The 14,239-nt window shown below is 35.3% G+C and overlaps 1 protein-coding gene across 6 annotated transcripts in view; it reads right to left on the bottom strand.

Moving 5' to 3' along the window:
• Nucleotides 1-6,209: 6,209 nt before the first annotated feature.
• Nucleotides 6,210-14,239, bottom strand: part of LOC106074050 (zinc finger protein 608-like) — a 75,454-nt gene continuing 67,424 nt past the window's right edge. For 5 of the 6 annotated variants that reach the window (XM_056013677.1, XM_056013686.1, XM_056013696.1 and 2 more), the window contains one exon: nt 6,210-11,664. In XM_056013677.1, coding sequence (XP_055869652.1) covers nt 11,567-11,664 — 98 coding nt within the window. In that variant the 3' untranslated portion in view covers nt 6,210-11,566. The remainder of the gene's footprint in view (nt 11,665-14,239) is intronic. The other variant, XM_056013693.1, reaches the window with a different exon arrangement.

Genomic DNA, 14,239 nt, shown 5'->3' with positions numbered 1-14,239 from the left:
TGACCTTTTTAACTACGTGTTTCACATGACTACGCCCAGTTGCGACCAGCATATTTTCCCGCATTTTCTTTCCGTCTAAAATGTTTGACTCGCAGCTCTCCAACAGTCTCTCAGAGGTCATATGCTGGCAGCTACTTTCCTCTTTGCCAGTGAGGGTGAAATGACGCTTCAGTTGATGTTAACAGTGCTTATAATGGGGGGGGGGACCTCTGTTTTGCCGTCCTCCTTTTTTTAACTGACTGGTTAACCTCTTGTTACTAATTAATGATATTAATATGTGTATAAATGTTGAAAGATCGGGTTGATGGTGATTAAGTGCACTGAACATAAGTTCTTTAAAAAAAAATAGTTGCAGTAACGAGAGTTTATGAAATGGAGAGTAGTACGACGTGGACTAGCCTATAAGAAGGTGGCGAGATAGAATTTTGTAGTTTCTTTCTTTCTTTTTTAAAAAAAAAATATTTGATCGCAAGTTTCGTAGGCTATATAGACATCAGTTCCAAGCAGAGAAAGGAGATGTGGAGCACGAGAAAAGTGAAAAAAAAATTAGGCCTAATGACACAAGGAGGACATTATTTATAATGCTTCATGGAAGAAGTTAGATGATAGAACTAATTGAAGCATAATTTCCTATATTTTAACATGCTATTTCGCTATTTTTTACGGCCTTTCGCTCATTATGACTCCCGCGAAAATTGCGTTCGCTGATTAGGTCCGACCCCTACCGCAATTTGACTTGAATTATAAATTTAATAGCTGATATGGAAAAAAGAGTCAAATTTAGTTTTATTGCCCAATAGCTGAGGAGTCCGCAGATGTTTTCATTTTTTTAATATGTTTAACCATTGCGGAGTTAAAAATTCTAAACCAAAAACTGGCACAAAAGCGTTCGCCATTGGTCCTTTCCCATAGTTCGTTTAGCTCTGCAAATATTTGAACACACTTCTCGAGAAAAAAATATTTATAAAACGTTTCTTTTCGATGACCAACGAAACTTATTATGCAGCAGAAGATGATCTGCATGGCCACTCTACCTCAATTAGGAAGTATTTAAGTTGCCATGGTAAAAAGCTTGAGCAAAAATGAAGTTAATAATCTTAATCACCAATTTCATTACTTTGCAAAATTTCTTTATGAAATTCCTGAGCACGTATAGTGCTTTCTGATGAATAATACCTGGCCATTGTTGTTAGGGAGACATATTCCGTGATTAATTTTGTTTCTTTCGAAATAGCGACGAAGCCATTTCTTGCATCTATCATACTTTTCGCTCCCATTTTGAAACCAAGACAATTTGTATAGGCTAATGGAATTTGATATTTTGTTCGAAACACTCAATTACAGCATTTGCTATGTCTACTTCAAGCATTTTGCCTTGAATGGCCATAATGCCAAAAATTCCTTGTCCATTCCTCTTTATATTTTGCCTTGAATGGCCATAATGCCAAAAATTCCTTGTCCATTCCTCTTTATATTTTGCCTTGAACAGAATTATAATTCCCTTCACTGACATGCCCAACCATTCTTTAACTTTGTCAACCCATTTCTTTCTCTGTCTGCCTCTTCTTGTTTTTCCTGGTACTATTCAGTGCAGGAAGGTCTAAGTGAATTCACGGGCTAGATGTGGAGAAGCGGGCAGTTCTATTGGAAGTCCTAAAAGAAAGGGCCTAAACAGGCGTAACCGATGGGTAATCTAGTAACTTTTGATTACAGTAACACCATTAATAAAATCACTAAATTTAGAGACCCTTCCGGACATAAGACTAAAAAGTAAAACATCAAAACATAATTAACAAATACAAAACCTACTAAAAATACTCAGAATGACACAAAGATAATGGCACATTTCTATATCCTTATGCTAGGACAAATTTGTATACTTCTTCTTATTTATGGAATCAACCAGGAAAACCAGCGACTTAGAAGATTTTAAAGCACTGATTATAAACTACCATTACTAGATTGACCGTGACCTTCGTGACCCCATATCGAAGTCGCCGGATTAAGACAGGGATACGTGTAGGGCGTAATTATCTTCTCTTTTGAAGTAACGTTGATGTCTATTGATAATATTTTCTCTAATAATTTTATTGCTTGGAAGTTTGGTAGCCACTAGTCAATATATATAGGAGTGTGGCACACTTTAGCACCAGCACCAACCGTAACAGCAACCTGTGTTCTCGAATAAGCATACTGTGTTGAAGGATGAACAGTTGCAGAAGCAGCAGAAGGGTAACTTTCATAGGTCTGTCCTGCTCTTGGTTGAGCTGCAGTTGCAGCATAGGCAGCTTGAGGTGTGGCTACATAAGCACTTTGAGCTGAAGGATAGCCCTGTGCTGATGGTGCTACCTGAGCCATGGGATTAGCAGTAGGATACACAAAATGTGCCATCCTGGACCTGGAAAGACACAGTACCGGTATAATATGGGAACAACTAAACTGAAATCTACTCGCACTGACTAGTAATTAATAATGTCATTATAATCTAGATTCTATTCTAGCAGTAAGTAGGCTAGGGCTAGTATCATTAGCCTATAAATAGTATAAATGGCTGATTAATTTTATTTCATTTAATAGATCTAAAAGGACATACCGGTACTCTGCAAGATGGCCTCGGAGACTGAATATAAACAACTGAAGAACAACTTCTATGCCTTACCCAAACTGGGATGAAAATTGTCGGACATCGCAGACATTACGGTTAGAGAAAACTGAGACAACTATAATATCTTCAACAAGAGCTTATTTAAATGGGTTACCAATACATCATACATGATGGAGAGACGGCTAAGAAGGTGCGATAAAAAAACAAAACAACACCAAAAGATTCGCACTGAAAGTCGTGTTTCATCCCTTTCAAGTGCAATGAACTCGGCTCCATATGGCAGCGCCCCCCCCCCCCCAAACGGGAGTCTTTTTTTCAATCCCGGATCAAGTTGAAATTTCGTACAATTATTTCTTGTACCTGACAAAACAAGAATCAATTTTAAAAATTAACCAATTAGTTAATTAACTATTGGGAATAAATTGTTTTGTTTTGGTATCAAAGAAGGGAAAGCAATTATAGTTGAAAGATGTTGTTGTATCTGTGGCATTTTACGTCTCGAGAGACGATCTTTTCCCTTTGCAACTTCTTGTGTGACTAAAGAGGCCAATCCTTGATACACAGCTGCGATCGCAGGTTGGGCATATGTAATCACCAGGTGCCGTTGCATTTTCACCCTTCTTTCTGCTTCTGTAGTGTATGACATCTGCAATCCGTGACCCTTCCTTTATGCTCTCTCTCCATGTATATCTATCCAGTGCCACCTCTTTCCAGTTGCTAGTGTTGATTTTGAAGAGCTTCATGTCGCGTTTGCATACATCCGTATAACGTAAAATTGGGCGACCAACGGCTCTCCTGCCTTCTATTAGATCGCCATACAGAATGTCCTGTGGAAGTCAACCTACTGACATTCTACGAACGTGGCCAAGCCAGTCAAGGCGTCTGCTGCTGATAACAGAGTGGATGTCCTGGCACCCTGCTCTTCGTAGCACTTCCTCATTGGTTATCTTATCTTGCCACCTTATTTTAAAGATCCTCCTAGGCATCGGAGTTGGAAGACATTCAGCTTTTTTTCCTGCCATGAGTAGGTTGACCATGTTTCACTTCCGTATAGCAAGGTGCTCAACACACAGGTCCGGTAGACTAGGGCTTTAGTACTGTTAGTTAGCAATATGTTGTCCCGGACTCTTTTCTGCAACCGTGACATGGTGGCCATTGCCTTGGCTATCCTGTTGTTAATGTCTTTATCTAGTAGAGTGTTGTTGGATATAATGGTTGTATACGTTGAATTAATCCCCTTGAGGAGGCTTGAGCCATCGAGTTCGAATCCAAGTAGTACACCCAGATATCTCATTCTCTCCCCCCCCCCTTTTTTCCCCCCCACAAACTGGTGAGGAAGCGAAAGGCACGAAATTGTCCAAAACAAAAACTATTGGTCAAACTATTTCTAATGACACAGATTTATTATTGTTAGTCTAGATCTGTTACAGATATAATGACACGACTGATCCAAACTCATTGATACAAGTACACTTCATATAAACCTTGTTGTTGTTGTTGTTTAATAAGTATTTGTATGTTTTTCTTGTTTAGTTTCTCTATTAGATTTATATGTAATGTATACAGCTGGACGTCACATTTATGCTGAGAGGCCTCTCAGCTGTCTAGTGTTTGATCTTTTACGGACAACTTGTTAATAATATTCAAAAATCACTTTTAAGATATATTTCGTGTAAAAATCATTAAGATTTATAAACAGACTTGTAGACACACACAGACACAAATGGTAAATATGTATGGGGTAGATAACCAAGCAAACCTAGGATCAACATTAATTAAATGAGTTATGTCCCTTAAATTACATTTTGTTGGGGAAACCGTCTACTCCTATACATTTATTGTGATGGCATGCATTAATTTAAATTAGACAAGACTGTTAAAAGATCGATCTAAATCTAAACCGTTACGATCTTTTTTTAAATAAAGAAATCTGTTCTCTAGGTTTAAGATTAGTGATCCACTTTTCAGGTCCCTTTACCCCTCCTTGTCATTGCATCCCCCAACAAATGTGTATACCGTACATTTATAGTTCAATAAATTACACACAACTATGAATTGTGTAGAAATAAAGTTCCCATACTAACAAACAGGGTCGGATTTAAGGGAGGGCAAGCGGGGCTACTGCACAAGAAAGGGGCCTCCACAATAGGGGAAAAAATCCATATTTAGACGGGAAAGCAACATTACCTAATTTATTAAAAAAATTCTTTCACATTTTTATTTACAATGCTTTAAATCTTTTAGTTGGCAACACTTATAATGTAGGCCAGTGATGCCCAAAGTACAGCGCGTAAAACTTGCTGTTGCAGTTTCAACAGAAAACAGATAACTGAAGAGTGACTAGGGCGACATGAAGAGTGACTGTTCTTTTCAACCACAGACAGTTCCTTTATGTTATTTCTTGACCAAACACTGCATAAACCAAAGAAAGGCTAAAGCAGCGTTCGTTAGTGTGTGTGTGTGTGAAGCATACGTAGGCCTAAACACCGCAAACAACACAGACATTATAGTCCACTTTCAGCCAATTGTGGATTCTATCATTTTAAAATAAGCTACATGAATGTTATGTTTTATAAAAAAAAGTTTGTCTACATTAATTTATTACAGAAAGACTTTGTCATTTAATAGTCACTTTGTCTGATTTATATATATATCACCTACATAAGAGACTTCAACTTGGAAAAAAATTGTGACTATGAGTTTCTATATCAATAACATTAAATGTAAATGTAGAACTCTTTATACAGAAAATTTTATTTAAATGAACTAGTAACTAAATACTGAAAAGTTTAAAAATAAGTAAAAAGCTATTATTAAATTCCATTTCAATAAATTTAAAAAAAAATGCCAGTACAAGGCATTTGGTACAATATGATTGATTTTTCTTTAAAAATTAAGTTTTAAAAAAATGCAATTTAACTTAAGCGTGACCAATACTAAAATATGCATCCTTTATTTTGGATCTTGTTAATGCAAGAAAACATATTACAAAACATAGACCCCCCCCCAACCCCTTCCCAAAACAAAAATTACAGTTCTGAGGTTTCTAAAAAGGGAATTCTCACACCAAGAATAATGCCATTGGTAAAATCACTCAAGTCACTCCAGGACGGAAAATTTTAAATGTAAAGAAGCAATGATACATTAAAACACTAAACATAAAATATACAAAAATATAACGAATGAGACGCAAGGATAAAAGGATTTTTTTTACATATAACGATATAACCAACTCTACTAAATCTGGATGTTTGTTTGTTTTAAATGTTTCGGATGTTCCTTTTAGATTCTGAAAATAATTACATTCTAGTCTAAACCTCCTGCATGACGATGGGGGATGGCAGGCATCCAACTTGGGACTTTCGTGACCACTGAACATCAGTCCAGAGCGCATACCACATGACCAGACATCCATCCAACTCAAATGAGAGCACATTATTTTCTAGTGCAATTCTTGACTTTAAATCTTAAATAAAAGTTAACCACCAGGTTAACACATGGAAAAGTTGCAGAATAAATTAGTATTGTTTAATTCTTAAAGGGAAAAAATAATGGAAAAGACAACAAAACAAACATTTTCTTTAAAAAATAAGTCGAACAAATATTTTGAATGTCTTCTTTAATCAGAAAAAAATGCTGCTTAATACCACTGTTATAGTGAACAAATGGACATTGTGAACTAAGGATGCAGTCAACTATATATATATATATAATTATGGTACATTTATATATATACACACTTATCATGATACACAGACAAGAAGTAAAAGTCCTTTTTTTTTCTGCAAGCGTGCTAAAAGCATATGATTAGGGTAAATAAAAATATTGAAAGACTAAAGGATTTTTGTTAATGTTTTTTTTTTCAAAACTGAAACAATTAATAAATGAAAATATAATGAGAATGGGAGGGGTTACCAACAGACACACAGCAAGATTTAACAACACTGACATATGTAAATTTAATCATGTAAAGCCTTTTGCATTATTCAATACTGCAATATTTAGGGGTCAATGCAAACTACTGCAATGTTGTCAAGTCAAGGATGGTTGGAGTTGATATCATGGAGATAAATGGCAATTTAAACAAAAAATGTCTTCCACAAAATAATTTTTATAGTGCATTTAAAAAAAACAATACTTTAAACAGTATGACAATGTTTTTCTTATTAATGCCAATATTGTAAGATTCTTATCTGCTTTCTGTTTAGAAGTTCATCTGCGATAAAATAGTGCTAATATATTTTATTTTTAAATGTGTATTATTGCTTTATGTTAAAAACAAAGTTTATTAAAGAGCAACAATAATTTGAATCATGAACAGGTAACATATTTACATAGAAATCATGTGATAACCTTGCTCTGCAATCAACAACAAAAAAGGTTTCTTTAGAAATGCAACTACTTTATAATAACCATATTGAAATACCTAGTTACATACAATTATTTATCTTAATGAAATCTCTTGAGTGGGGAAATGTGTTCTCACAACAAAAAATGGACACTTTGAATCATAAAATAAAATATATGTTAGATATACATAGAATATAATTAGCTTTTAAAAAGAAATTCAAAGCTGAATGATGAGAATTATCAAATGACACTTGACAATATACAAACATATTCTATGATTGATTCAGTTTTAAACACTGAACATTGTGACTTGTAAAATGTTTTACATTTTCGGATGTTCCTTCAGAGTTGAATATTATTTACTTCCTAGTCCAAGCCTGCCACAGGACAATGGGGGATGGGAGCGGGCAGGGTTTGAACTCGGGACCATCAATAAGTCCAAACAACAGTCCAGCGCACAAACCGCACATCACTGATCAAGATTTTGCTGAAGGAAAATTCATTGTAGACATGATGTGGCTAAATTAGACATGTTATTGAGACATTTCAAGACTTTAACAAATACAGCCTCAACCCTGTTTTTTTTTTTTATTTTGTTTTTTCAAGTTAGAGACGTTCCTTCAGAAATGAAGATTATTAAATCCTAAGCCAGACCTCCAGCAGGATGGCAGGGGGTGAGAGACAGCTGGGATGGAACTTGGGACCATCATGACGACAGTGCGAAGCATATGCCACTTAACCTGGCAGCCACCCCAAACAACAACTTAAAGCAACAGAACTTTGACTGAGCCAGACTTTGAAGCTATATATCTGTAATAACTGTAAAATAATGTAGATTTTAATGAGACTGTGGCTCAGTAACAAAACAGATGAATGTTTGGTAAGTATACATCTTAAAGAGAATGGTATCATAATCAATAGCTAATATCATATAAAATACAAAAGTCATTTAGACATATACAATACAGAGATCAATATAGTTAACAGGTAAAATGCCAGGTTGCTATGTTACACCTACAATAAGGAACCAAACATTTCTCGATATCTGTATTATATCTGACAGCATTACTAATGGGCTACAGAATTAAGAAAATACTTTTTGAACAGAAAATGTGGTTCCAAAGAAGTTGGAATTTGAATGCTTATGTTAAAAATGCACTAACGAAAAAAAAACAGATTAAGCAACCTTTTGTCATGCAGTTAACAATGGCCTTTCAATTGTGTTAGGTAGCATATTACATTACAGTGAAAAGTAGATACATTGGTAGAGAAACCACTATAAATATGTGTTGTTGTTTTTTTAAAATTCAGTAATGTTAAGACCATACTGAAGAGAAAGCATGTTTCAGCTACATAAGTCATAGTTAGAAGTGAATGTTTTGACATTCCTTCAGGTTTAGAATAATAAACAAGAGACTTAAAAGTAGAAAACACAGATATCAAGGGATACATCAAAATTGTCAACATTCTATTCAAATCACAAAGTTGAAGTGAAAGAGTCATTCAAAACACAGAATATTGCCCCTCCCCCTCTCCCAATTAGTATTTACATTTGTGTAACTGTGACACGTTCAAATTAGGCCAAACTATTTAATTATCATACATTTCCCTTTTATTTTATGTGTATTTATACAGTTCTAAGCAGTAAAATCTTATATAGTTGAAATGGAGAAAAAAAAAAGAAACATATTAAAAAATCTTCACAAATCTGATAATCACTTTGATTTTTATGTAATGTTATTTACAAGAGGGTAAACAAAAATATATAGGTGATAAATGCTTTGGTCATTTAGTGAAGAAAAAAAAAAGAGTTTTAAAAAGAACAAACAAGATCTTTTTTACTTCTAGTAGAAAGAAATAATAAAAAGACAACTGGACAAAGGTAACACTTCTTGAAAACAACATACAATTCTGAAGACAACAAAATCACTCTATGGTATGTAAGAAAATGAATAAAGTTCAAAGACATTGATGCTGCCTTTATTGTATTGAAAAAAACATGGATGCTGCCAATGCATCCAGTTTGTTTTGTTTTATTTATACAATATTAACATGAGGGGTATGTGGCCCCCCACTCCCCACAAGAGAGTGGACATGAAGATATTGACAAATGTACTATCATACGCGCAGTCACATACATGCATGTGTTAAAAAGTTTCTACATCTATGAACACCATCTAATACAATGCAGACTTTCTGAGCAGGTCTGGACAGGAAAGGGTTAAACATTTAGATATTCTTTCCATTCACATTTTTTTAAAGACTTGTTAATATTGTCTTTATTAAATTACCTCTCTATAGATAGCTCTAGATCAAAATAAAAATATAAAATAAAAGGGATCTGCTGGTCTAACAAAAAGTAAAAAAAAAAAATAATAAAAGTGTTGACAATGTAACAAATAACACTGTAGTAACCAGTTTTTAGTGATTGCAAATGTAAACAATGTAAGATATTTTTAATTGAAACGCATCTTGTGTTATGTCAATAGTTTCATACATTATGTGCTTTTCCTTTAAGAAAAATGTTTTTAATTTAAAGCTTAATGAATAAAGCAAAATTTACAAAGCTAATTGATTTATGTAGCTAGATGTCTTCAAAAATATGATTCAGGAACTTATGTTTTTGGCTACCTGTCAGTTTCAAACGGCAAAGTTTTTGTGTATAAACCAAGTGCAAGTATTAAATATAAAATTTACCCTTTTTTTTTTCTGGGTGGCTCTAGAACTTTAAAGACAACTGGACTTCATGAATCAACACAATAAATGCACAATATTTATCATGTACACTTTTTAAAATTATATATTTCTTTATTTGAAACATCAGCCTGTGTAACAACCAAAAACTACAGTATAATCAAGAAAACAATAATATACAACAGCACATAATAAATCTATATATAGTTTTTTCCCCTTCTATTGCTTACAATATCATGCCAAAAATAACAAAACTGGAAGAAACTATTGCTGAATCTCTATGTGGACAACATGATTATAAAACATCTCTTTAAATGAAAAGAAGAAATAAAAGAAATTTTATTTTCAAAACTTTTGAAAGAAATTACAAAATGAGTTTCACTAGAATCAAAATGTCATTAGTTTTATTAGTATTGTGAAAAATGGTTGTATATATATATATATATATATATAAAAAGGACTTAATTGAATTGTTCATTTAAAACGCCACTGTGCACAAACCAATGAATATCTTTAAACTACAAACATACACAAGTTTTGCGAAACAAGAAAAAAAAAAAGTATTAAGAAATTTTCTTAGTGATTGAAGATCCATACAAAACGATTTAAGACCATTTTGTAAAGGATGAAAAATTATTAAGTTTTAAAAATAAATGTTATAATAAAACACAAAAGCCTAATTCAGTACATGAAATTTCTGACATCTTTATTATCAATGTGATTATTAGAACTGTTTCGGATAAAAAATAATTTAGTGTAAAAGTAAGAAAATAAAATATGCCTGACTGGTTTAGATATATCTAGGTAAAGAAAGTCTTTTAATATATCTAGGTAAAGAAAGTTTTTTTCATATATAAAGGTAAAGAAAGTCTTGTAATATATCAAGGTAAAGAAAGTTTTTTTAATATATCAGGGTGAAGAAAGTCTTTTAATATAACTTGGTAAAGAAATTCTTTTAATATAACTAGGTAAAGAAAGTCTTTTAATATAACTAGGTACAGAAAGTCTTTAAATATAACTAGGTAAAGAAAGTCTTGGTGTTCTAAGCCATGTTGCCTAATGCCTAATTCAGCTCATCCTATACATTAACTCTTACAGTGCGGCGTTACTCTCAGCAAGTAAATCCCGGAAAGCTTCATTTTTTTTCTATCGAAATAATTCGCACAGAAAGAGTTAAAAATCTAGTGTAATTCTACATAGAGATTAAAGACATTGTCTTTTTATGTTTTTTAAAGTAGAATTGAAGTTTGCAATGAATTTTCTTTAATTAGTCTAAATAAATATCAAACTGTAAAAAATTTAATTTCGGTTTTAAGAAGATGGATATTAAATTTTTACTATGAACTAAAATAATTTGTATAGTATAGTAGGCAAGCTGAACACTATTTTTGTGTAAATGTATTTTTTAAAGTGTGGCTGTCACACCAATACATATTACATATTACTTTTATTTTGCTTATCTACTGCTTACAATATTTAAAACAAATATTTTACCACAATACTAAGTGTGAAAAATGGGGGAGGGGGGTACAAGTAAATAAACAATAAATTGGACAAGAACAAAAATTATTTCATAGGATACTAATTGTTGTACATTTTATTCCAGGGGATGCAAACGCATCTAATAGATAGGAATAACTGGATATTGTCCCATTGTGCGTCTGTCAAGCAGTAGTTGGATTATAGATCTAGCCAAAGATGTTTAGGCTACTCATAAATTTTTAACTTTGCAAGCTGTAGTCATGACTCCAACGATTGTGACTCCTCTTCAAGGGACACTATCTCCAAAAGTGCAGCGTCAGAAAGGGGATAGGGTGATGGTCAAGTTCTGACCTCACACACACACTTCATAAATCCATGTTGCACCAGGTTTCGCCGCCGACAGCTGACCCCTCACATCAACTCAAGTGTTGCTTGTTACTTTGGAGCGGAGGGTGGCGGGGGTGCCGTTGGTGGGAAAGATAAGGGTGACGCCGTCTGTATGCCTGCTGCAGCCGCGTGACCAAACATGGCTGCTGGAAGAAACAAAAAAATGAAGCTTAAACATTTGATTCAGTAATAATTTTTACAACAATACAAATCTGGCAGTAAAAAATAATCTTTACTTAAATTCAGCTCCATCAAATAATAGAAAATGATTAATGTGTTAACAAACAGACTGATCTAACTTTAATTGTTCTCTTCTGGATGTAAGACAATTGTCCACATACGACTGTGCCACATTAAGACTAGTATTTGTCATTTGTCTGCGCAAGTCAATCATCACTTAAAAAAGCCAAGAGCTGTCTGGAAGCGTTACATGACAATTTCTGACAAACGTACAAATGATATTTGGTCTGCGTGACCTTGTGAACTGCCCACTGCACCTTCCTGAATCTTGAAGACCTTGACCTTATTCTGTGACGCACATGAACAAGACAAACGAGAGTCAATGTTTTGAATTTCTTCCCCATTTTTTTTAAATAGTTTCATTGCTCCTAAACAAATACAAATTACCTCTGCCTGTGTATTTATTGAAAATATAAACATTTAGAATCTTAGAATCTAGCTCTATGTGTAGACAAACGTAGTATTAACTCGAGGGTGGTAACATCACGAGAAGAAAAAAAAACCCACTTAAAATCTAGATGCAAACTAAAAAAATATTTCTGTACTTGAGCGGGATAGAAGAACCCTGGCCGCCGCCGTCCTGCGAAAGGTTTGGGCTAGAGTGTGTGGTAAAGTGTGGGCCTAGAGTGTAATAATCTTCAATCCTGAAGGAGTTTCGGAAACGTAAAAAAAAAAAAGGTAAAGAATGTTGTGGTAGTACCACACCACCCTCTTCCCTCACATCGAATCCTTGCTAGTTACTACAGTCGAGTTCTAACATCTAGCCTTTATAATGTTAACATGGGTATGTGTATGTTACAGAGAGAGAGAAGAGAGGGTCTATAAGCAAGAGTGTACTACCAAGGGAGACAACGTTTGAAGCACAGATACGTAAACATCCACGGTGAGATAAAGAGGCTGACATAACGGTGAATGGAATTTAAAGATCAAAGGCTAACGAGTAGCGAGAAGCAGTACCTAAAGGGAGTGGGGGTCAAACACTGCGGAGTGTGATCAATTATCAGGACCCCCACCCCACTCCCCCAATCCACACTGGTCATTTGCCACGTTTTCTATTTACCTTACGCCCTCACGTGACCTCCATAGTTCAAATACAAACTTTGTTATCATTCGTTGCACCATCCACATTGGCACCCTCTCATGCAGTGTTTCTCAATCTGTTAAACTCTGAGGTACATACAATAAAATGCCCATAACTCTCTCTCTCTCTCTCTCTTATGTATACACATAGGTTTGTGTGCATCGGTGGTGTGCATGTATGACTAGTCAGTGGGGTGTGCATGTATGACTAGTCAGTGGGGTGTGCATGTATGACTAGTCAGTGTGGTGTGCTAGATGACTAGTCAGTGGGGTGTGCATGTATGACTAGTCAGTGGGGTGTGCATGTATGACTAGTCAGTGGGGTGTGCATGTATGACTAGTCAGTGTGGTGTGCATGTATGACTAGTCAGTGGGGCGTGCTATATGACTAGTCAGTGGGGTGTGCTATATGACTAGTCAGTGGGGTGTGCATGTATGACTAGTCAGTGTGGTGTGCATGTATGACTAGTCAGTGGGGTGTGCATGTATGACTAGTCAGTGTGGTGTGCATGTATGACTAGTCAGTGGGGTGTGCATGTATGACTAGTCAGTGGGGTGTGCATGTATGACTAGTCAGTGTGGTGTGCATGTATGACTAGTCAGTGTGGTGTGCTATATGACTAGTCAGTGTGGTGTACATGTATGACTAGTCAGTGTGGTGTGCTATATGACTAGTCAGTGGGGTGTGCATGTATGACTAGTCAGTGGGGTGTGCATGTATGACTAGTCAGTGTGGTGTGCATGTATGACTAGTCAGTGGGGTGTTTTATATGACTAGTCAGTGTGGTGTGCATGTATGACTAGTCAGTGTGGTGTGCATGTATGACTAGTCAGTGTGGTGTGCATGTATGACTAGTCAGTGGGGTGTGCTATATGACTAGTCAGTGGGGTGTGCATGTATGACTAGTCAGTGTGGTGTGCATGTATGACTAGTCAGTGTGGTGTGCATGTATGACTAGTCAGTGGGGTGTGCATGTATGACTAGTCAGTGTGGTGTGCATGTATGACTAGTCAGTGTGGTGTGCTAGATGACTAGTCAGTGTGGTGTGCATGTATGACTAGTCAGTGTGGTGTGCATGTATGACTAGTCAGTGTGGTGTGCATGTATGACTAGTCAGTGTGGTGTGCATGTATGACTAGTCAGTGTGGTGTGCATGTATGACTAGTCAGTGTGGTGTGCTAGATGACTAGTCAGTGGGGTGTGCATGTATGACTAGTCAGTGTGGTGTGCATGTATGACTAGTCAGTGTGGTGTGCATGTATGACTAGTCAGTGTGGTGTGCATGTATGACTAGTCAGTGGGGTATGCATGTATGACTAGTCAGTGTGGTGTGCGTGTATGACTAGTCAGTGTGGTGTACATGTATGACTAGTCAGTGTGGTGTGCTATATGACTAGTCA

This window comes from Biomphalaria glabrata, chromosome 1 (genome assembly GCF_947242115.1).
Source record: "Biomphalaria glabrata chromosome 1, xgBioGlab47.1, whole genome shotgun sequence".
Classification (NCBI taxonomy): domain Eukaryota; kingdom Metazoa; phylum Mollusca; class Gastropoda; family Planorbidae; genus Biomphalaria; species Biomphalaria glabrata.
Note: the sequence above shows the minus strand (reverse complement) of the source record. Positions and strands in the feature narration are given on the sequence as shown.